The sequence below is a fragment of the Balaenoptera physalus genome (assembly GCF_965194825.1).
Source record: "Balaenoptera physalus genome assembly, chromosome: 5".
In the NCBI taxonomy this organism is placed as follows: Eukaryota; Metazoa; Chordata; class Mammalia; order Artiodactyla; family Balaenopteridae; genus Balaenoptera; species Balaenoptera physalus.
The window spans coordinates 53,472,209-53,494,855 of record NC_138884.1 but is presented as its reverse complement, the minus strand read 5'-3'; the positions used below and the strand labels follow the sequence as shown (position 1 = coordinate 53,494,855).

General features: G+C 41.2%; 1 protein-coding gene across 7 annotated transcripts in view; it reads right to left on the bottom strand.

Annotated features, from left to right (window-relative positions):
- Positions 1-4,835: 4,835 nt before the first annotated feature.
- RASGEF1B (RasGEF domain family member 1B) overlaps positions 4,836-22,647 on the bottom strand; it is a gene marked incomplete at its 5' end in the record, with an annotated part of 555,712 nt that continues 537,900 nt past the window's right edge. For 5 of the 7 annotated variants that reach the window (XM_082463806.1, XM_082463808.1, XM_082463804.1 and 2 more), the window contains 9 exons: positions 4,836-6,197; positions 9,759-9,882; positions 10,252-10,347; positions 16,774-16,869; positions 17,015-17,094; positions 18,552-18,654; positions 18,771-18,866; positions 20,256-20,330; positions 20,822-21,034. In XM_082463806.1, coding sequence (XP_082319932.1) covers positions 6,001-6,197; positions 9,759-9,882; positions 10,252-10,347; positions 16,774-16,869; positions 17,015-17,094; positions 18,552-18,654; positions 18,771-18,866; positions 20,256-20,330; positions 20,822-21,034 — 1,080 coding nt within the window. In that variant the 3' untranslated portion in view covers positions 4,836-6,000. Of the gene's footprint in view, positions 6,198-8,534; positions 8,608-9,758; positions 9,883-10,251; positions 10,348-16,773; positions 16,870-17,014; positions 17,095-18,551; positions 18,655-18,770; positions 18,867-20,255; positions 20,331-20,821; positions 21,035-22,647 lie in introns of all 7 variants that reach the window. The other 2 variants (XM_082463803.1, XM_082463805.1) reach the window with 1 other exon arrangement.

The window sequence follows — 22,647 nt, the reverse complement described above, 5'->3', positions numbered from 1 at the left end:
CAGCTAATAGTTTGTAGTTTCCCAAGAGAACAGAATTTCTTACTTCATTGTTTTCTTATTAGATCTTAAATGTTTGAGTATTACAGAAGCTCCATCACTGCTAATGTCACACCTCTTCTTAAACTCCCCCGCTTGCCAAAGATTTGTTATTTACATATCCCTCTGCAGTTTTCTCCCTCTTCTGAGGTGTTTGCCTTTTTCTTCTCTGATCTTTTCTCTTTTGCGGAGGTCTTCCTGGATTAGGATTCATGGAGCATTTGTAGCCCAAGGAAAGAAGGTATCCAGCCTCACAAGACTGATGCATGCCCTTGCTGGCTTCCCTCCATGTAGGACTTCCTGTAAAAGGCATGTCAAATTCAAGAGTTTACCACTGTCTGGACAGTCTTCAGAGAAGGTCCCCGATCATTTTCAAGAAATGAAACTTGACAAAATGCAGAAGTGGACTCTATCATCACGTGTCTGAGTCTTGTTATTTTAAGCCAAATAGTGATTCATTTGTGAATGACTAGGTGTGAACAGGCACTTTATTTATGATTTTATCTACATGAACCAGCATAATTGCAACAGCTGCCATGGCAAAGATGTATTCTACACAACAAAGTATTTTTGTAGTCTTTGGAAACTATGCTTTCTTCATCTAGCACCTTTGAAATCATACAACTGGTTTTGCACAGAGGGTATTTTCTGGTTTCTGGTCTGGGTAGCAATTTCTCTTTACTATAAAGTACTCTATCCAGTTGTGTGGCACGGGATTGGAGGGGGTAGCTGAGCCTTTATCACTTCTTTGTCTCCAATCAAATAGCAATTAGCCTCTTATCCCTTCCCTCTTCAAACACAACAAACAAAACACAAAATTGCCAGGCAGGACGAAGGGAAGTTTGAAGCACAAATGCAGGATGCTGTATTTACTTGCTAATTCACCTTTCTGTCCAGCAAGCTGAGAAAGTGCTTTCCCAAACCGCAGACTCTTAGATCCGGACCGGCCAGCCCACATCAATTAGTCCAGACCCATTACTTCCTGATGAGGACACTGAGGTCTAAAAGGTGGGGAGACTTCCCCCAAAGCCCCAGAAATCTAGGGAGGGTGAGGTTTAGCCCACAGTCTTCCCATTGCTCATCTAATACCCTTACGGAGTGTATTTCAGACTTATCCCATGACCTTAAACAGTCAGTCCCAGTTTTTCTTTTAATGATGGATTTTTTTTTTTTAAATGTTTCCACAGAGGAACTTTATTAATTAATTAATTAATTAATTTTTTGGCTGTGTTAGGTCTTCGTTTCTGCGCGAGGGCTTTCTCTAGTTGCGGCAAGCGGGGGCCACTCCTCATCGCGGTGCGCGGGCCTCTCACTGTCGCGGCCTCTCTTGTTGCGGAGCACAGGCTCCAGACGCGCAGGCTCAGTAGTTGTGGCTCACGGGCTTAGTTGCTCCGCGGCATGTGGGATCTTCCCAGACCAGGGCTCGAACCCGTGTCCCCTGCATTGGCAGGCAGATTCTCAACCACTGCGCCACCAGGGAAGCCCCCTTAATGATGGATTTTTATATTATTTTTAAAGATGGAGTTCTTGTCATGATCATTAGCTGTATACTAATAAACACAGAGGTGTGTTAATCTAATTAATAATCATAATAAAAACAAAGCCCTCAGTGCTTTGGATTTCCTTTGCTGATCTCTGAGGATAGTACCACCCATGAGAATGGATCAGAATCACTTGAATTTACGCTCATTTCCAAAGTCCAGGTATTGTAGGGGGACGTGTGAGATTTATTCAACTCCAATAAAGCAAAAACCTGTGAAGCTCCGATACCAAGACCGATAACCGGCTTGCTCATGGGTTCAGCGTAGATGTACTGAGCACGCATGAACTCCCCACATGGCTCTCCTGCACTTACGAGAATCCATAATCCCATTGCAAGAAAATGAACAATGCCTGTGGGTCCTCCAGCTGCTGTGTCTCCACCAAGTTAACAACACACTCTGTTGAACTGACTTTCCCACAGTGATTCATCCAGAGAAAGATGATTTCACGCTAACTTTCATTTTCTCCAAGCCGCGTAGGTGGATAAGAGGGAAGGAAAGCAAACTTGGTTTCACGGTAGAAAACCCAATGGTTTGGCACTCTTCAAGGAACACATACTTCTCTTGCTTATTCTGAGAATTATTAGTTCCCTTCTTTAATTCTCTAAATTGTGTTCCATAAACCATTACCTAGAAGTCCTAAAATGTTGGATGTTGTGCACGTTTAAACTTAAGTACGCTAACAACTAACTATTCTAAGACAGCTGCCTCATGCTGCCTAGAATGTGAGTACACACTGGGATGTTTCATTTCTTATTAGATCGAATCTCAGAGAAATGAAGCAGGGTTTTAGCCTTGTGGAGTGGGATTTAAGCCTGCTGAAGGCTTCTAGCACTAAAGAGGGAATTGGCTACCTGGGAATTTCCTCATTGCATTAAGAAAAAAAAAAAATGCATCCTTTAAGACGAGTTGATTCTTAAGTACAGAATTAAGGCATATTTTGAATTAGGGTCTATTTTGCATGGAGCTGGCCTTATTTGCTAGTTGTGAATGACAGGTCCTTAATCTGCAAGGTTTGGATACATACACCTCAAACCACAACATCTCTTCTGTTAGCCTCGTGTAGAGTCAAGTGATCTTGATTACATGAAGCCGAGAACTGAGGCAATTATCTAACCGTCCAAACCCAGAACAAAATTTTGGCTTGACTTATCCAGGAAGTGCCCCAATTTTCTATTAAAACTCTGGAAGCCCAGGTCTGACAAAAGTCTTTCCTTTTAAAATGTCTTAAGGGTAAAGTTAATAGAGTCACCATCAGAATCTGTGAGTTTGATATGTTTAGTTTCCAGGTCACTAAGCACATTTTTCTCCAGGAAGCAAATTCAGGAATTCCTTTGTATCTTTAGCTCCAAAAAAAATTAGCCTAACACTCTTTTCTATCCTCGGTTGTGTGCTCTCCATCAGAATATCAAGACACGTTTGGAATAGAGGCAGAGGCTTTTGTTGAGACGGGCCACAGGGTAAACAGAATGCACCGAAGTGGAAGGCAGAGCATGTCAATCATCTACAGTTGAACATTCCTGTATAGTTTAGCAACTCAGCTTCCAGTGCTGGGCTGTGCTTTCTTGGGATCCTAAGTGCAGGAGGCAGATGGGCGGCAGTTGGAAAAAGAAAGTACAGAAAGAAGCAAAAGTGTGCTAAAGGTACGGGAGGGGTGAGGAAATGGCAGGGGTGTCAGAGCCGGGTCCAGTGGAGAGGGAAAGCTGAAAACCTTCAAGGAGAGAGGCAAGTCAACCCTTTTCCAATGATTTTCTTTGTTAGGTGAAAGGCGGGCCACAGCTGGGGAACTCGGGCCTGTGTCCTCAGAAACAAGGGACACTTCAAATTGTGAAAGGAGCTCTCTTCCTTCCCCACCCAACCCAGCTTGCTGTGAGGTTCCCTCCAGCCTCAGCTCAGAGCCCGCTGCTTAGGCATTCAGGGCGTACCTGGACAGAACGCTTCCTGAATCCACATCTAGGGGCTGACATCACGTGATGTTGCTTATGCTTGTGTTTGCCCAGGCTTCCACCCGGCCCCAGAAATGATCTATGCACCTAGACCCAAACCCACAGCCGGTGCACAGAGGAGAATGGTGACTGATTTCCACAGATAAGTTAGTACCTGGTTTAAACCGCTGGCTTATCTGGACATGAAAACAAGAGACAGGTATGAGAATGGTAACTCTTTCTGGGAAGACTTTTTGTTTAAATAGCCTTAGAATCTCTAAGAATCCCTAATTTGTTAAGCCTAATACCACTTTAGGAAAAAATTTCTCAGTAGCCACATTTATGTTATCTAATGCCTTAATAGACACCTTAGAGCATTTTTGCAAACTCATTGTAATGCTCAGAACAACCAGTTAGAGAGCAGAGGTCAGCAAACTTTCTTTCTGTAAAGGGCAGAGAGAAAATATCTGAGGCTTTGTGGGCCATCCAGTCTCTGCTGCAACTGCAAGACTCTGATTTGTAGCAGAAAGCAGCCATGAGAAAGTGTGTAAGCAAATGAATGTGTCTGTGTTCCAAACACTTCATTTATGGACATGGAAATCTGCATTTCCTGTAATTTTCATGTATCACGAAATACTCTTCTTTCCATTTTTTTCAACAATTGTCACCTTGTGGCTCAAACAAAAGGGGTAGACTTGGCCAGCAGCCCATCATTTGAAGACCCCCCCCAGACATAGAAGGCTGCAAGATGGACATTGTTGCTGTCATGGCAACACACGCAGGGTGCAGAGTTCAGGGAAAGGCAAGGCAGGGACCAGGCGGCAGTGCTGCAGGGAGCCCCGCTCCCAGGATTCCAGGACCAGCACCTTCAGCATCGCCTGGGCCCCACCCCAGACCTACAGAATCCACATCTGCAGGTCAGCGAGATCCCCAGGCTCCTCGCACGCTTGAAGGTTATACCGAAGTCTCAGAAGGCTTGGCAGCGCCATCTCAAGGCTGGGCTCTGGAATTAAAGGTCTAGTTCAAATCTTTGTGTCTCTCATTAGTTATACGGCCGCGGACAAGTTATTATTAATAAGCCTGTTTCCACGCCTAAGAAGCGAAGATGATGATCGAGGCCGAACACTTGGAAGTGCCTGGCAAGTGACGCTTATTAACTGTTTACTATGATTGAGTTTCAAAAAGTCAAGGCCCACGCACATACTCCTAAAGGCCACTTCCCCAAGGACAGACACATTTTCAGCCGGTCACTTGAGTTGAACGACTGAGACTGCAGCTCCCCCCATATCCCCCCACCAACCCCATCCATTAAAGAAAACAAAGACACCACAACTCCTGGCCGCAGAGTGTCAAATATATTGATGGTTGTAAAGGGACAGCTTGGAGACGTTTTAGGTCTGCTGAGATACCGTGCAGCATACAGACATGCTCTGTGTTTCTGAAACCACGTCATTAAGTTTGCAAATACATCTCTGTTTTGAACAGGATGTCGTTGTTTTTTTTTTTTTCATTAGCACAGTTTACTACTACAGTTTTTCCTAGAGTAAATAAATATAACGGCTGTTTGCAGAGCCACTACAGATTTATTTAGATGTTTAACAAGGTGAACTATTTCACAATTAGTTCGACCTCTGAGTCAACAGCAAGATGTTTTTCATTTGTTTTGTTCACTGCTCTCGTGGGCGGGGGTTATCTTTTCCAATTTGTTCTCTGTTCACATGTTTAGTCGCCAACAGACTACGAAAGGTAGTGAAAAATAAGTCTGTTTAAAAAATTAAACTGTAATTAGGCCATGGGCTTTTTCCCAAGACCCTTAAAGTCAGATAATTTAAATTTACAAGAGGAAAAAAAAAATAGGCGTCATGGAAAACTAAGTAACAAAAAAACGACTGAAAAACACATCTGTAGAACACAGTGGTCAGTAGTAAACAGCTCAGAAGGGTAAAGAAAACAGAAGGTCCTTCTAGAATGTTACACAGTCCAATGACAAACTCTGCTTTTTTTTCTAGTGGCTATTTTCCTACCACAGTGTTAGCTTCATTATTATATTAAATAACTTATATGGGTAAAAAGGAGTTTGCTAACCAGCAGCCAACTCAAAACCTCGTAGGAAGAGGGAGGAGGGGAATTCACAACACAGCCCGCGCTCAGGGAAACAAAGTCCGCAGTTGGCATCCAGCCAGCCTGACCCCTCCCGGCAATGCCGCTGAGCTGCAGTTTGGGATCTAAATGGAGGGCTTGCTTCCCCCCTCCCTCTTCTCCCTTTTTCTTTTAAGTTAACAAAGAAACATGGGCTTCCTAAGAGCCAGCACTCAGCTGGGCAAGTCCCATTAGCAGCAAATGTTGAACCAAATTAAAACACACACACACACACACACACACAAAAGAAAGCTCCGTCCAGGTGCAGAGCTGTGATTCACATGGAAATTCCAGGAGATGAATCATTGCAGAGCTGGGATCTTTACAGGATTCTTTCTCAAGTGTCCTCAGTGAACATTTCAGTCTCGCAACATTTGAGTCAATCTGTCAGCTGTGGGGAATAAGGTCCCCATCTGCTCCTGAGGGAGCGTGCTCGCAGGGACGTCACGATTTTCTGTGGCGCTAGATGCCCGAAAACAAAGGCCAGCCCCTCGATGATCTGCTTGAACGCAGCAGCCAGCATCCCGTGTGTTAAACTCTGCCCAGGAGGCTGGACCTGAGTAATAAAGAAGATAAGATAAGAAGGAAGGTGGCAAATGATCTGAATGAGGATGAAAATCCTCACCTAATACTAGTTTCATCTTTCCCATGTTTGAAGTTTGATTTTACGTAGTTTAAAGGAAGTCAGACAAAGACAAATATCATATGGTATCACTTGTATGTGGAATCTAGAAAAATGACACAAATGAACTGATTTACAAAACGGAAATAGACTCACAGACGTAGAAAACAAACTGATGGTTACCAAAGGGGAAAGGTGGGGGGAAGGATAAATTAGGATTCTGGGAGTAACATATACACACTACTATATATAAAGTAGAAAAACAACAAAGAACAATACTCAATATTTTGTAATAACCTATAAGGGAAAAGAATCTGAAAAAGAATATATATATAACTGAATCACTTTGCTGTACACCTGAAATTAAAACACTGTAAATCAACTATACTTTAATAAAAAATAAATTAATTCAAAAAAAATTTTAAAGAAGGACAGAAAAATATTAAGCATTTTAGTCCTTCAGGTTTTCTGGGAGAACTGCTAGTCACTTAAAATAAATATATATTAGTGGAGATGGCCAAAACTTTGTTTACAGGTAAATCTATACCTTGAGCGGCTTTATATTAACACACACACACACACAAACAAAGGTCATTAATGATAAAAAGCTTTTAGAACCATACTGGTCTCATGGCAGATGGGATATTTAGTAAATCTGAACGAGTTCACATTCGGCGCCCGCTGAGAGCATTTAAATATCAAGCGACAAGAAAGGTGTCTCCCCTCACAGGTGTATTTGTCATTGCCACTGCTGAACCCAAGTGTCCGAATGAGTGACTCTTGGACCAGCAGGAGAAGCATCTATGTAAAAATATCCTACTGCCTGCAGAGCTAATGTGTGTACACGTTTTCAGGCAGGTACTATCATTCTAGAATGATGAGCCTTAGTATCTATCCACTTAGCATATGTGATAGATCCTTTCGCAAAGGATCACAGCGTACTTCTTTTTTATCCTCTTTGGGGATGCTCGGCCTTGGCCAACACCTGCAGTAACCCAACGTCCTTCCTCAACAGCACAGGAGCAGGTCCAGAGCTGCGGCACATGTGAGGGAAGACCCTGTGCTCCCCCCCCCAAGGGCTCACACAGCGGTAGGGAAAAGAAGAAACATCTCCAATCCTTTGCCTATCACTGTGACCTGCTGTAAGCATAATAATTCCAATGCTTCTGTACCTCATCCCTCCTCAATAAAAGGTTCAAAGAAGGCCTAAATTTTCCTTTGAAACAAATAAAATCACACAAAACCAAATACATCTTAGATACCCTGGCTCACGAAACCTAGCCCAAGATCAAGTTAATGAAGGCTCCCAAGTGACTATGGGAAGAAGGGAAAATGGGCTTGTCAACCTGGTACAAAAAAGGCACGTGGGACTTCCCTGGTGGCACAGTGGATAAGACTCCACGCTCCCAATGCAGGGGGCCTGGGTTCGATCCCTGGTCAGGGAACTAGATCCCACGTGCATGCTGCAACTAAGAGCTCACATGCCACAACTAAGGAGCCCGCGAGCCACAACTAAGGAGCCCTCCTGCCGCAACTAAGACCCAGTGCAACCAAATAAATAAATAAATATTAAAAAACAAAAAAGAGGCACATGTTCCCAGAGTCTCTTAGTAGAAATACACATATAGCAATTTTGGTTATAGTAATACTATATCCTGGGCTACTTTTGCCCATTAAAGCATCTCAGATGGTTAAAATACAAACTTACCTATCCTAGTTTTGTTTGAAAATACTAATAGATTAACAACATTTTTAAATTTGGAGAGATTCTGTATTACATTTAAAGTCCCAACTCTCTCCCAAACCAAAGAGGGGACCAAGATCTAGTCGATAAGTGACACACTCCAATTTACTGAACCAGCTGGTACTTGGGTCTCTTTGATCTCAGGTGAAATAAGATTTTACTGTTAGAACTATTCAGAAGTACAGTCTGAACTTCTTATCTTTTAGATGAAGAAAATGTGTCAGTGCCCTTTTTAACATACCACAGGGTAATTTCAGTTCCTCATTCCATAAAATAATGGGAGAAAGAAGAACAGAGGCACTATATATCTGCCAGTAGTAAGAAAAAAAAAAAAAAAAAAAAGCCAATAAAGCTGAAGGATGGCGATGAGGATTCCAAGCCACAAAGATTCAGTTAACAGGAGATAAGCTACAGAGAGGACTTGGAACACGCAGGCAGGGACTCCCTATGACAAGCACGCGGCTTTCTTCACTCAAGGCCAACATCTTTATTAGATCTGTACAGCAATGAGAAGCAATGAGACCCACCTTAAGGACTTCCATCTGTCTTTCTCTATATGGTTTTCAGGTCCTTCACTCTCATAGGAAGCCAAGTAGAGAGCTACAATCAACCAAAAGTACGAATGCATTAACGCTGAAGCCTTTTCCTGATACATTACCCACCTCCATCCATCCCCCATTCAACCTGAACCAAACCCTACAGCAAAACACACTCTTTAAAATATCAAATTACAACCGGGGAGCTTTAAGAACACAGAATACCACACTTTGCCCCTGACTGACCATCTCAACAAAACCCCAAGGGCCTCTTAGGCCAAAACGGCACTTGGTTAACTAAGACAATTTATGAGGCAAAAAAAGCTTAAAAAGGCAAGCCACAGGATGCGATCATACACTCACATTTATGTTCTTTATAAAGAAGGGGGATGGGAAGGGGAGCCTTTCCTGTTAGCTTTTTAAAAGACATTTTAGCAGGTAAAAAGTCAGGTTTTCTAGGCCAATTTTTCACTCTTCTAATGTTTTTCTCTTTAATATTAAGTCAAAAAGAATGCCAAAGATTTAAAAGCTTGTTATTAATCCTGTTTGTACAGGCTAATAATAATCAAATCCCCTCTGGAATGGGTCATATTAATTCAAAATGTTCTTTGTCATGATCACAAACACTACCAATCTACTATGAGAAATAGTTAATAATGCTATTGATTTCTATAATATTAGGATGTAACAGATTAATATAATCAATCCCCAAGTCTTTGACAAACTTTAAATTTCTGGTCAATTTTTTTTGTACACAATCACTGTTTCTGCCTCAAATTCCCTAATGTTTTAACAGGTTAAGACTTTCCACTGTTTGACAAACAGCAGGGGCTAGCAATTGTTTTGTTTTTCAAATTACCTTGAATGTCAATGTATCATGAAACACCTTTTTTCTCCATTAAAGCAAGCCTAAACAAGGGCAAATAATCCTTCAATAACTTTCCATTTGTGCCCAAAGCTCTGCAGATCTAATATTATAAAGAATGTTTAAACACAGAAACGTACTGCTTATCGGTGAATAGTGAGTGCCTGACTCAAATATTTTAGGGATAAATCATATGGTTTTCTATGCAACAGAAAATTCTTAAGATGGAATAAGTCAGAAGACAGGCCTCATACTACATGAGGAACCAGGCACCAAGCATTTATATGCTGATTTCCTGATCGTAGGGTCTGTGGATGCTGGGGGCGGCCCCGGCTGAGCAGGCTACCCACCATCTTCACTAAAGACTGGTATTGTGAGCAGGTACTGTAAGATCTTCCGGTCCCTCTCAAATGGACACTCCACTTGCTTCCACGTCATGAATTCACTCACTTGTTTGGCCAGTTCCCAAAATTTCTAGAAAAGAATAAAATGAAAGTTGAATTTAAAGGCAGTTATCAAAAATCATGAGCTTGGATGAGATCACGCCATTTAATGTTCTCCTCTGGCTTCTAATCCTCTGAACTCCACAATTTTCTTAATTTAATAAAAATTAGCAATAGATATTTGCTAGGTAGAGGTAAAAATTTACTCAAGTACCTCTGGATAATAATTTATAATAATGGTGCAGCTAATTTATTCTAGTCAGCATTGTTACCGTCTTACAAATTAGTAGGGAAAGAGAAAACTTGGCTCGAGAAATTCAGAAGCAGTTTAGATGGCCTGGGCTCTCTACAGTTGCTGGAGAAGCTAGTCCTTCTCTGGGCTCAGATCTTACAGCCTTACCTCAAAGTTGACATGGCCGTTGGGAAGGCGGTTGGCACACCCCTCATTGAGGAAATAAATATCTTTGATTAAAAGACTGAAGAATGGTATCACAATCTAGAGAAAACAAAAAGCTCTGGTTTGTTTTGGGCAAATACACATTTAGACTCTCATCAAACAATGTAAGAAGTTAATGAACAGCATTGACTCTGGATTACAGAGTGGGCTATAATTAATTAAGACAGGTACAGTGTTTTCTTTGCCTCCCATGAGAGCAGTTTCCTTCTTTATATAGTTTTGCGTAACATGAAAATGCTGTTATAATAACCAAAATGCAGCAAAGATGGGTGGCACCGGGAGGCGGATTGGCTTCACCTTGTTGCTAGTTTCCCCCATTTTTCTCAGGGCAATAGCGTATAATCAAATCTGAGAGTTCTAGCTATAATCAAAGAAAAAAGATCTAAAAACTCTTACTTTTCATTTAGATAGAGCAAAATATTAATAGAATACCTGCCACTGCAGGTACTAAGAGCTTAAGATGTGTGACCCATCTCTCTGTGAGAATCTGTACTGTTTTTATCATTTAGACATCTACATTTTAGATGAACTTTTTCTTAGAGGAACATTTTCCTTTCCCTTGAAGATACTGCTCAAGATAACGTGAGAGCTCAGGGTTTTTGGTAATAGTTGCCATAAACTTCCTGTTGAGTAAACCTGGCCTTCTTGTGACAGAGCAAGTAAGCACCTGTTCTCATAGGAAATCACCAAAGTGGTACCTTGCACAATATGTTGTGAGGCAGGCCCAGGTGAAGGAGGAATATAAATGTGCAAATTAAAATTAATGGTTGTTTAAAAAACAATGAGCCTTCTTTAGTAAGACTTTCCTGCCTCACATCTTTGGTTTGATATGGTGGTATTTAATTAATTAATCTAAAATAATAATCTCTAAGAGAGTACTTTAAATTCTCCGAAGCCCAGAATGAACAAAGAACAAAGCTCTTTGTTCTTCCACTGTGTAACTTCCACTTTCTCTCAAAGGCTGACATGCTTTTGAAGATTCTAAATGTGCTACAATGTAAATAATGCCACAGACACAAACCGTGGACCTATGTTGTTTACCCAAGAGCAGGTTTTTGAAGGTTCCCTAAGCTTATGACTCATGTGGTACACCTATACTAGTTGAATGACAGGTCTGGAAAATATACATTTTGGCTCATATGCAAAAACATTAAGTATCAATTTTCACTTCTAGAGGGAAATTCAGATTTTCCACTAAAGTCATTTAAAAAAAAGATAGGGATTTCCCTGGTGGCGCAGTGGTTAAGAATCCATCTGCCAATGCAGGGGACACGGGTTTGAGCCCTGGTCTGGGAAGATCCCACATGCCGCGGAGTAACTAAGCCCATGCGCCACAACTACTGAGCCTGCGCTCTAGAGCCCGCAAGCCACAACTACTGAGCCCATGCGCTACAACTACTGAAGCCCGTGCACCTAGAGCCCGTGCTCCGCAATGAGAGAAGCCACTGCAATGAGAAGCCTGCGCATCACAACGAAGAGTAGCCCCCGTTCGCCGCAACTAGAGAAAGCCCGCGCACAGAAATGAAAACCCAACACTGCCAAAAATAAATAAATAATAAAATAAATTAATTTTAAAAAAAAGATAGGCTTTGATTATTTTTTGTTTCGTTGATCTCTGAAAATAGCCAAAATGAATCTTCAATTTCGACAGCCCTTTTGAATATACTTTTAATTATTTGCTATTGTCTGGAAGTCTCTAAACTGAATTCGTAAAGATCCCCTCATTACCTTCTCCTTCAAATATTACTGACTATATCTCTATTATTTTCCTCTAAACAGCCATGGTAACAGGATAAAAGCACACCCAAACTTCACTTCTTTGCAAGACCACTTGTCACTGGGCCGTGCTGGGCTTTGGCTCTGCTAGACCTCAGTTTAAAATGTGGTTCCACAACTGACTGGACGTACAAGCCAGGAGTCCGCCACCTGTGGCCTGAGGGCCAGCCCACCTCACCGCCTGTTTTGGAATGGCCTAGAAGCCATAAATTTTACATTGTTAAATGACTGGGGAAATATCAAAAGAATAATATTTCATGAGCATGAAATTAAATGAAGTTAGAATTCCAGTGTCCAGACAGCTTTACTGGAAAACAGGCATGCTCATCCCCTCACCTGCGTACCGTCTATGTCTGCTCTTGTGCCACCACATCTGAGCTGAGCAGTTGCAACAGAGACCATATGGTTTACAATGCCTAAAATATTTAGGATCTGGCCCCTAAGAGAAAGAGTTCGCCAACCCCTGGTATAAGGCTAAGAAAGCCTAGTTTCCTCACCTTAAAATGGGAACAGTACCTCACTGACTTGTGGTGAGGATTAAATTCAACAACACAGGTTTGACCTCAATTCAGCATTCCCCCAAAACCAATGGGCCGCATACAAGGGGACAAGTATTACTGACGTATCATCATAAGGAAAATGAGGACTGAATTATTATCAGGATGCAATATCTGCCTAGTGTAACAGCTTTTAAGCAAGAACTTTACTTCTGTGCTGTTCTGTAGTGCTGGGCTGTGGGATTCATGTGGTGCTGATCACATGAATCATTTTACATACATATATATGTACATAATGGAATAAAGAAACTATAGTATATGTACTTGTATCTATATGTACTATATATATGTATGTATATGTGTGTATATATAAATATACAGACACACACACACACACACACACACACACACACACACACTACAATTTCTTCATCCATTCATCCATCAATGGACATTTAGGTTGTTTCTATATTTGGCTTTGTAAATAATGCTACAATGAACAAGGGGGTACACGTATCTTTTCTAAATATGTAGTGTTTTTGTTTTCCTCAGATAAATACCCAGAAGTGGGATTGCTGGACTGATCCACTATTAATTGTCTGAACCACTCTTCCAAGAACACAGCGATAGAAACAATCTCCCTTATGATAATTCCTGCACTGTTCCTTATGCCCATGTGCCAGACAGAAGTCTCACAGTCTTCTTCAACTTGTCATTTCCTCAGGGATGGTTCCCTTCAGATGTGCAGCCCCTACATAAATCTACCACTGTAAAAATCAGGAGAGGCTTCCCTGGTGGCGCAGTGGTTGAGAATCTGCCTGCCAATGCAGGGGACACGGGTTCAAGCCCTGGTCTGGGAAGATCCCACATGCCGCGGAGCAACTAGGCCCGTGAGCCACAACTACTGAGCCTGCGCATCTGGAGCCTGTGCTCCGCAACAAGAGAGGCCGCGATAGTGAGAGGCCCGCGCACCGCGATGAAGAGTGGCCCCCGCTCGCCGCAACTAGAGAAAGCCCTCGCACAGAAACGAAGACCCAACACAGCCAAAAATAAATAAATAAATAAATATATTAAAAAAAAAAATCGGGAGGCTATAAGGACTTTGGATTTCCAGAGTGAAGGTGAATGTACAGGCTACGAACAGGGGCAAAAGTTTGGTTTCTGAGAGGTCTTTCAATGAAGGCTCTAGTGGGAGAACGTCTCAAGTAGTAATGTTTTTTTCTAATTCCCTTTCACAATATTCTTGGCAACTACACCTTAAAGGCATTATCAGTTCCACAACTAGAAATGAATGCTGATGAGCAGGAACAAGTTCCCATGATCAGAAATGGAACGGTGAGAGGACTGAAAACCACGTACCCGTATGAGAAGTGGTTAAAAACCAGGAGACACAAGGACTCGCAGAAAAAAACAGCTATTTAAAGATCATTTAATCGCCCCGATGTGAAAGACAGATTTTTTTCTATATGGTACCTAGAGACGTGCCACATTGGCCACCTCAACATAATTCAAAGAATATCAAAGATTATATTACTTTATTCATGCTGCCAGGAAGACTTTAAAATAGGAACTGACTTAGGAATAAAGAGAGTCTACCCTCACTTCAAAAAAGAAAACAGAATCCCAATTCTCTTGAATAAAAGATGAATTTTTTTTAAAATTTATTTATTTATTTATTTATTTATTTATTTATTTATTTAGTTTTGGCTGTGTTGGGTCTTCGTTTCTGTGCGAGGGCTTTCTCTAGTTGCGGCAAGCGGGGGCCACTCTTCATCGCGGTGCGCGGGCCTCTCACTATCGCGGCCTCTCTTGTTGCGGAGCACAGGCTCCAGATGCGCAGGCTCAGTAATTGTGGCTCACGGGCCCAGTTGCTCCGCGGCATGTGGGATCTTCCCAGACCAGGGCTCGAACCCGCGTCCCCTGCATTGGCAGGCAGATTCTCAACCACTGCGCCACCAGGGAAGCCCAAAAGATGAATTTTTATCCCCAAATGTTTTCATTCATAGCCTTGAGACCAGTTGTGAAAAAGGAATGGCGTATTTCTTTAAATTGGTGGTGGGATCATTTGTTTTACGAACTAGAGAACACAATCCATACGCTCACACGAAACTGGTTAAAAAACAACAAAGCTAAAGCAGACAGAATTTAGTAAATGATGGAAAGGGTAAATACTGGGAGAAGCTATTAGAGTCCCACAAGTACAACACTCAGGGAGATCTTTGTGGGAGGGCTGGACTTCAGAATTACTCTGGCCAGTGCTACAGCTCCTGACCGAGAGAGATGATTCCACAGCCTCTTCCTCGCTAAGGCAGAGGCCCTCTAACTCACGGAGGTCCTGCAGAGAAAGCCTCGCATCCAACACGGAGAGGTGAAGAAAAGGCTGCAGACAGCCCCCCACAGGTCTTCACACTTCAGGGTACTCGGATCCTCCCATGCATGTGATCATTTCCCAAAGCTTGAAAAACTTCTGATTAGATTTTTCTCAAAGTAGTCACAGGAGTACTGGGATGTGGGCAAAAAAAACTTTATGTTTTTCTTTTTCATCTTCCTCATCCTTGTTCTTTCTCAAAGAGCTTTAACCTTCTTTTTAAATTTTATTTATATTTTGGCTGCGCTGGGTCTTAGTTGTGGCACGCGGGATCTTCCTTTCAGCATGCGGGATTTTTTAGCTGCGGCATGCAAACTCTTAGCTGCGGCCTGCATGCGGGATCTAGTTCCCCAACCAGGGATTGAACCTGGGCCCCCTGCATTGGGAGCTCGGAGTCTTACTGTTACCCACTGGACCACCGGGGAAGTCCCAGGCAGGTAAACTTTAAAAGCTGGTAAACTCCCTCAGGCTAAATCGAGATAGTTATCTCTGCTTCACCCCTTCTCTGACCTTGTTTCTTTATCAAAAAAAAAAAAAAAAAAAAATTAATGTATTTATAATATCTCTCAAACATTATCAGAACTGATATTTTGGATTTTGCTGAGAAGCAATTTAGCATGTTTAAAAGGTGGGGTTTCTTTTTGTGTCTGTTTTTATTTTAGATCATGGTGGCTGAAGCTTTTTGGGGGAAGTGATTGAGAGGCCCTGAAATTTTTTACCCTCCTTTTCTTTTATTTGTTGAAGATATAGTTTCAGTTAGAAGATGGACAGAATCTCAGCAGAAAATAGCTTTCATCAAGCAACCTTCATCAGCCCATTTACTGCAACCAGGTATTCACTTCTCAAATAACATGATCTCCAAATGTCAAAATGACTTCTCCTTCCCATGTATGCTATGTGCCAATGAAGGACCCTCTGAGTCAGAAGTACAGCTGATCCAAGATAATGTGAAATTGTTTAAGGGCAGGGCAGATAGGGTGAGGATCATTCCTCTCCAGACATCATCGCTGTACCTTCTCTGCCGCCCACATATCCAATTAGTAACAGCAGGCCTAATGCTACAGCAACTAACCTACTTTCTGCACATAAATGACTTAACCATGGGAGGTAAGCTAATTCTTTAAGAGAAAAGGTTACATTAAGTCAGCCACCTTGGGCTTCCCTGGTGGCGCAGTGGTTGAGGGTCTGCCTGCCAATGCAGGGGACACGGGTTCGAGCCCCAGTCTGGGAAGATCCCACATGCCGCAGAGCAACTGGGCCCGTGAGCCACAATTGCTGAGCCTGCGCGTCTCGAGCCTGCGCTCCGCAACAAGAGAGGCCGCGATAGTGAGAGGCCCGCGCACCGCAATGAAGAGTGGTCCCCGCTCGCCGCAACTAGAGAAAGCCCTCGCACAGAAACGAAGACCCAACACAGCCCAAAAATAAATAAAATAAATTAAAAAAAAAAAAGTATTAAGTCAGCCACCTTGTGCAGAGTGTAAATGTCTGTTTTCCATTAAATCAAATTACTCTCTAATGCTATTAGTCATCTTAGCATAGGACCTAATATTTACTGCTTGAAATGCAACTGTGACACGTTACAAAATAATCATTTAAATAATGCAATAATAACATTTGCAAAGTTCTCCACCAAGTTCCCTTTCCCTCTCCTCCTTCCACCCTTCCTTTAGCACTCCCCTTCCCTCTGTGGCAAGTGGTAAAAATGTCTACAGCACGCGGCCTTGCTTTCTTAGATCTAAACTAAAAGAAGCTCGGTATGGTAGTTCATATTTCAGTGCAACACACGGCAACTCTACTATGAATAAAACTCCTTTAAACACATACCTTCTCTCTGCTGCTATGAGCAGTTAAAGACCTTTGTGCCGCCCCACGAAGAGCAGTCCGATAATTGTAGAAATTGCTTGAAGGGTCCATCTGATGCTGCAGACAAAAGAGAGGAGAGTATTAACTACACACTTCTCACCTGCAGAAAGTTTACGAGACCTTACTTTTAACGCCACATAAAAAATTCCAAATAATTCAGGTGCAAAATGTTACGTAACAACAAAACAGCAGCTCCACATACCTCAAGAACGTCAAACTTGGCTGTCTTCACTTTGGCCCAAGTTTTTTTCAGTCGAGAGACTGGGCTCATATTCATGCCAGCTTCCAATTTAAAATGGAGGGGGAGAAAAAGAAGGTGGAAATTGAGAAATAAGAGAGGTCATTCTAACCTATGTTCTGAAAAAGTGTTCATTACTAAGTGGAAGGAAGTTAACTTTATACAGAAAACCTGCCAAACGATTTTCCAGAGTAGTGGTCCCATCTCATACCACCACCCATGTCTGAGAATTCTACTTGGTCCACATCCTCACGATATTTGGTTCAACTAGTTTTCTTAATTTCAGTCACTCCCATGTGTGAAATGCTATTTCACTGTGATTTTCATTTTAATTTGTATTTCTCTGATGACTAATGATGTAGAGCATCTTTTCATATACTTACTAGCCATCAGTATATCTTCTTTTGTGAAGTGTCCAAGTATTTTGCTCTTTTTTTCACTGGGTTATTTGTCTACTTAGTATTGCTTTGTAGGGTCCTTTATAGATTCTGAGTACAAGTTCTTTTTTAGCTAGATGTATTACAAATACTTTCTCCCGTGAAATGGATTGCCTTGACATTTTCTTAACAGTACAAGAGGGGAATTAAATAATCTTCTATTACCTAGACTGTGGATCTTTCAGGTCTTTGATGTAGATGAACATCTGTTCACTATTTTCATGGAGTAAGCCAGATAGAGACCTGAAGCTTGGCCAGTATTTTTATGGGGGAGACAAAGGGGAAAAAGAATCTTTTTAATGGAAAAAAGAATTGGTGAGAGGAGGGATTTATTAGAATCAAAATTATTGAATTAAATTTGGTAGGTTCTCTGGCTTCAAACTGACCCTGACTCTGAAGAGTCAGGCAAATATTCAAATATTTACTGAGTACCTAAAATGTGTAGCATAGCCATATCATTTATCATATAAATTAGAATATTTTTTAATGAAAGAGTCATTAACCATAATTGTGGCAAGAAAACAGGTATGAATTGGGACTGCCCTATGTTTATAGAATGAACAGTCACTGGCATTAAAATCCCCATGATATAGAGGAGGAGCAAAGTTTATATGCTAGGCTAATGAGGTCGGCGGATGGTAAGTACTAGTGACTTGGGTAGTCAGAAAATGTTCCAGTTTCTCAGGCTGCCCTCTTCTCTTGCTGATGGAATCATTTGATTTAGTCTCAGATCATATATTTCTATAATGCTTGATACACAAGCTACCCAAACACTTTCTAAAATCCTTAATTTAGGCACATATCTCATATATAAGCCTTTATACATAAATATTCAGATGAGGATAAACTGACTAAATGTATTCCATGAATTCTTATATACTTAAAAAAGATTATACATACTTGTACCAATTTGGATATTTAAAGCATTCTGGACATTCTGAAACAAGTCTAGATTAAACAATACAGTTTTCATTAACAAAACTGTACTATCTGCAAATTTTCAGTGGATACATTTCACAGGATCTATAAAAATAAAGGACTCATATCTCTCAGAAAACACTCACAGATTATTGCCATCAAGGAATTAAAGTTGCCAATGTTAAAACACTCCCGAGCTACGTCAATGAAATACTCAATCATCCTTGCTCGGTGCTTCTTCTTTACAGGCTGTATAGAAAGAGAAAAAAGAGGGCAGTTATCCAACATGTACACCCAACAGATGTAAAATAAGTATGAAAAGATAATATAGAGGGCTAGAAGAAAGAGAAAATTCATTTTCTCACCATGCAGATTTCTGTAGCAACCAAGTAGCTGAGACGATTAAACCATTCCACGTAAGCTTCTAAGTTTCGTGTTTTCTTCCGTTCACTGTAGCAACTCTATAGAGAAAGTAAAGTGAGCGGATGAGTTGGAGGAAAAAAAGGGTGTATTAGGCTCTCATTTTTTTCAGATGTGGGCCTTTATTCTCAGTGTGTGAATTAGGAAGGCTTTCTAGGATTAGAGCGGGGGTTGGGAGGGGAAAGAGAGAGAGAGGGGATCACTAACATTCTTGACTCTCCTTACAGAAATATCAAATCTCTTAGTATAGCCCAGTGAAACCCCGAAGGTCTAGAAATCTATTCTGCTGCATTCATGACAGTGCCTTCTCTCCCAGGAAGCTAAGTTACTCTCGGGGGGAACTGTCCTCAGAAGCACAATTCAAAAACAAAAAAAGGGTCTTGGCTGCATTCTAAAACAATCTTGACTAATTAATGGGGTATGAATACCAATTGCTGTCCGCACAGCATGGAGAAGCTGAGAGCGCAGAAGACTAGAAAATTTTCTCTTAAAATTAAGTCTAGGAGAGAATTTTGGAACTTTGTGTAGCAAGAAACTAAATATCTTCCAAGGTAGATAAACAGAAGCCTACATCATCCTGGTCTTCAGGAGGGTGAGTGACATATTGTTCAAAAACAAAAAGAAGTTAAGCTCATCTCGGAGTTCAAGGCCAAACTTGAACAGGTTAATTACACCCCTCTTTCCTTCCTTCCAAATGAAACAAACAAATTTCAAAAGAGTCCACTAGCCTCCTATTGCAAAACCTAATCTTCACTTCCTGTACTGAGCAAAACTATTCTAAGGGCGGAAAACAGCTGCTGCCCCTACTCCCAAAGGGGGGCTTTCATTAGTGGGTGATGCAGTCTTTGCTTAACAATTTGAAATACTTCCTGGAGGTCACTGGGGGGAAAAATTTCTTATGTGTGTGTATACCGGTTTTACAGCCCATGCCTAGTGTCAGTTTCTTTCCATATGGGCTGCATCAGGCAACAAACCTGTCATGAGGGATTCACCTTAAAACAAAAAGCAAGGCAGTAAAGACCCATCCTCAGCGCACTGGATGTGCATCCTGTCTTTACAGCCCCTGCTATTGTTGAATCATGAGCAGAGCATCCTTTCGTATTTTCCTTCTGACTTAATCTGCTAAAACCATTACCCTTTTATCTCCTACCTTCACCACCACAAATGCCTGCACCTACTTGCTTATTAAATTTCCCAATAAGGAGGATGAGAGGTTAAAAGTTGGCAGTAGGGTAAGAATATTGTCAAGGCACTTAGAGATCAGGCTCAAGAAAAAAATGCAATGAATCAGATATGGCTAATGAAAAACAAAAAACTTTTTTTTAAAACCTAAAACAAAATTGTTCCAATTTCTGTCTCTTGTACCCACTATCATAGACTAAAGACTCCCATTGCCAATTTCAGGGCTGACCTCTGGGTAGACCAATTACCTTGTCATTGTCCAAAGGGTCCTTCTGCACAAATGCCTGAACAAATTCTTCTGGGCCAATATAATTGAGCCTCTCCTGAAACACAAACCCAGCAGGTCAACAGTATTAAACAAAAGGAGAAGAAATGGTCTTTCCGTTCTGTCTACTGACTTTTAACACTACCCTCATTTTTTAATGTAGCTTGTGAAATAAGCCTTTAACCCTCAAAACTGTCATCATCTTCAAGGTCTGAGCAGAGGCAGTTTTCTGCTTGGGTCAGTGTTACACTAGAGAGTAAAAGGCTGAGCGAGTTATGGAAAATTTAACTAGAGGGGGAACATGAGGCAGGTCAATAAACTCTTTCCTCTTCAGTCTTGCTTAGTACTTATTTTAAAGTGAACTCCCAAAGTATCAGAAATAGTCATATTCAAATGTCTAAACAAAACACGTCCCAGCTATTTCATAGATTATTTCCCATTTGGATTATTCTAACCTCTCCCTTGACACTACTGCTGACAAACACACTGTCTGGTTGTCAAAGCAGATCAAGTGTGGGTTATAAAGGACAAGGATGACCATGGCCTTACTAGCTCTATGTGAGTCAGCTGCTGGGCCAACGTGTAAGGGTCACTGCAGACAGTAATAATGTCCCTTTGTATGGACTGTGGCTTGGTCTTGAGAACCGTGAGCCGATCTGTCGACGTGGAGCTGATTTTTGCCAGGACCTCCTCATACTGGCTGAGCGCGGCAAGTTTGCGGATTAGACACTGGATCATCTGCTGGACGTTCTTCCTATATGTCTGCCAGGAAACAAGCAAAGGATTACCTCCTCGCTCTGCCTATTTTCACCACTACGCAAACTCAGAGACTCTGTACTTCAATGCTTTTACCTTCACGTTGGACAACCACCCGGGTTGAGGGCAGTTAGAAGATTCAGCTTCGCGCTAACAAGTTTAAAAGAGACACATACACATAAGGTGTCTTGTCAGACTTGTAAGATTTAGTTCTTTTCTCAGGCTGCTCTTGAGAGTACAATTCAAGTTGGGCCATGAAAACACTACAATGATGATTTAGATGAGCTACTGAGGGAATCCAGTATAATAAGAACCACATATAACTAATGTTCTCTGGGCTGGCATAGGAATGTACTAGTTTTCTTTTAGTAGGTTAAAATGTGTTGATCTCAAGTCAGAGCATTCTTTTCCTAATTCTTTTTCTTTAGGGTCCCCTTCTAGATTTTTCTCCTTCTAGCATTCCCAATCTCATTAGTCTAAGGGTACAGACAGCTACTTAATAGAAATACACCATCACTTCCCACTCAGCCCCCAACCACCTTCCTGACTTCCACATATAACGTGAGTTACCACCAAAACAAAGCAGTGGATATTCCTTTTTGGCATCTGACTTCCAGTTGGTTCATGTCCATTTCTTTTGCGTTCATGAGTCAGTGCTAATGTTCACCACCAAACTCTTCCACATGGCAATTCTACCCATAATGCTACTACCAGGTGACACCTTGTTTGTTACTACATCATGCTACCGCCACAATACTTAAGAGAAATTGGTTTTAAAGCAATGTGTGTATTATAGATAAATGTCAACCTCTTGACTTTTAAAATAGTTGTTAAGTCCAAGAAAGAGCTCCACAATCAACCAATTCCTAAGGTAGAGTTACATGTGTTAAGTTAGGGTATTCTTTTATTCTTCCTTTTTCGGGCAAAAATTGCCGAACTAACACTTATCCTTCTGGGTAAGCTGTGACGACTGTTATCAAAGAAAGGCACACAGGCTGCTTCAATGCTAACGTGGTCCTTAGATTAACAGCTCCAAAGGAGGACAATCCTAGTGAATTTACAGATGAAAGCCCTATGTCCATGCTTTACTAACTAATCAGCTCCTTTTAAAAAGGTACCACAATATCATTTTCTGAGATTAATTATCTGAAAATTAAATGGCATCTTACCTACAAGTCTAAGAACCATCTTTTTTTACAGAAGTAATTTGGTTTACCAGAGCATATTATAAAACTTTAAATGAATAGATATTTGCATACTTAAGCCAAGGAAAATTAAAAACAGGAGGAAATGATCAATTCTCATATAGTCAAGGCTAAAAGGCACACACAACCTTCTTTCTTTTCTTCTTCTCTACTTGTCTGGTGTATATTCCTCTGAGTTCTTTAAACTGGTCCATTAGATGACCTTTTTCCCCTCTACATTCACAGACCACCCTAAAGTCACTAATGAAATACCTAAGTGTTTAAAAAATTGAGCCTTCAAAGAAGCTATCTTCCACACAGCATTAAGGTTATCAGTTTAGAAGATGGTATCTATTTGGTAATATGGTTGTCACTCAAAGAAAATGCCTCTTTCTTTGGAATTCGAAGCAGTTAAGGCCAAATTGAGGGCTATTT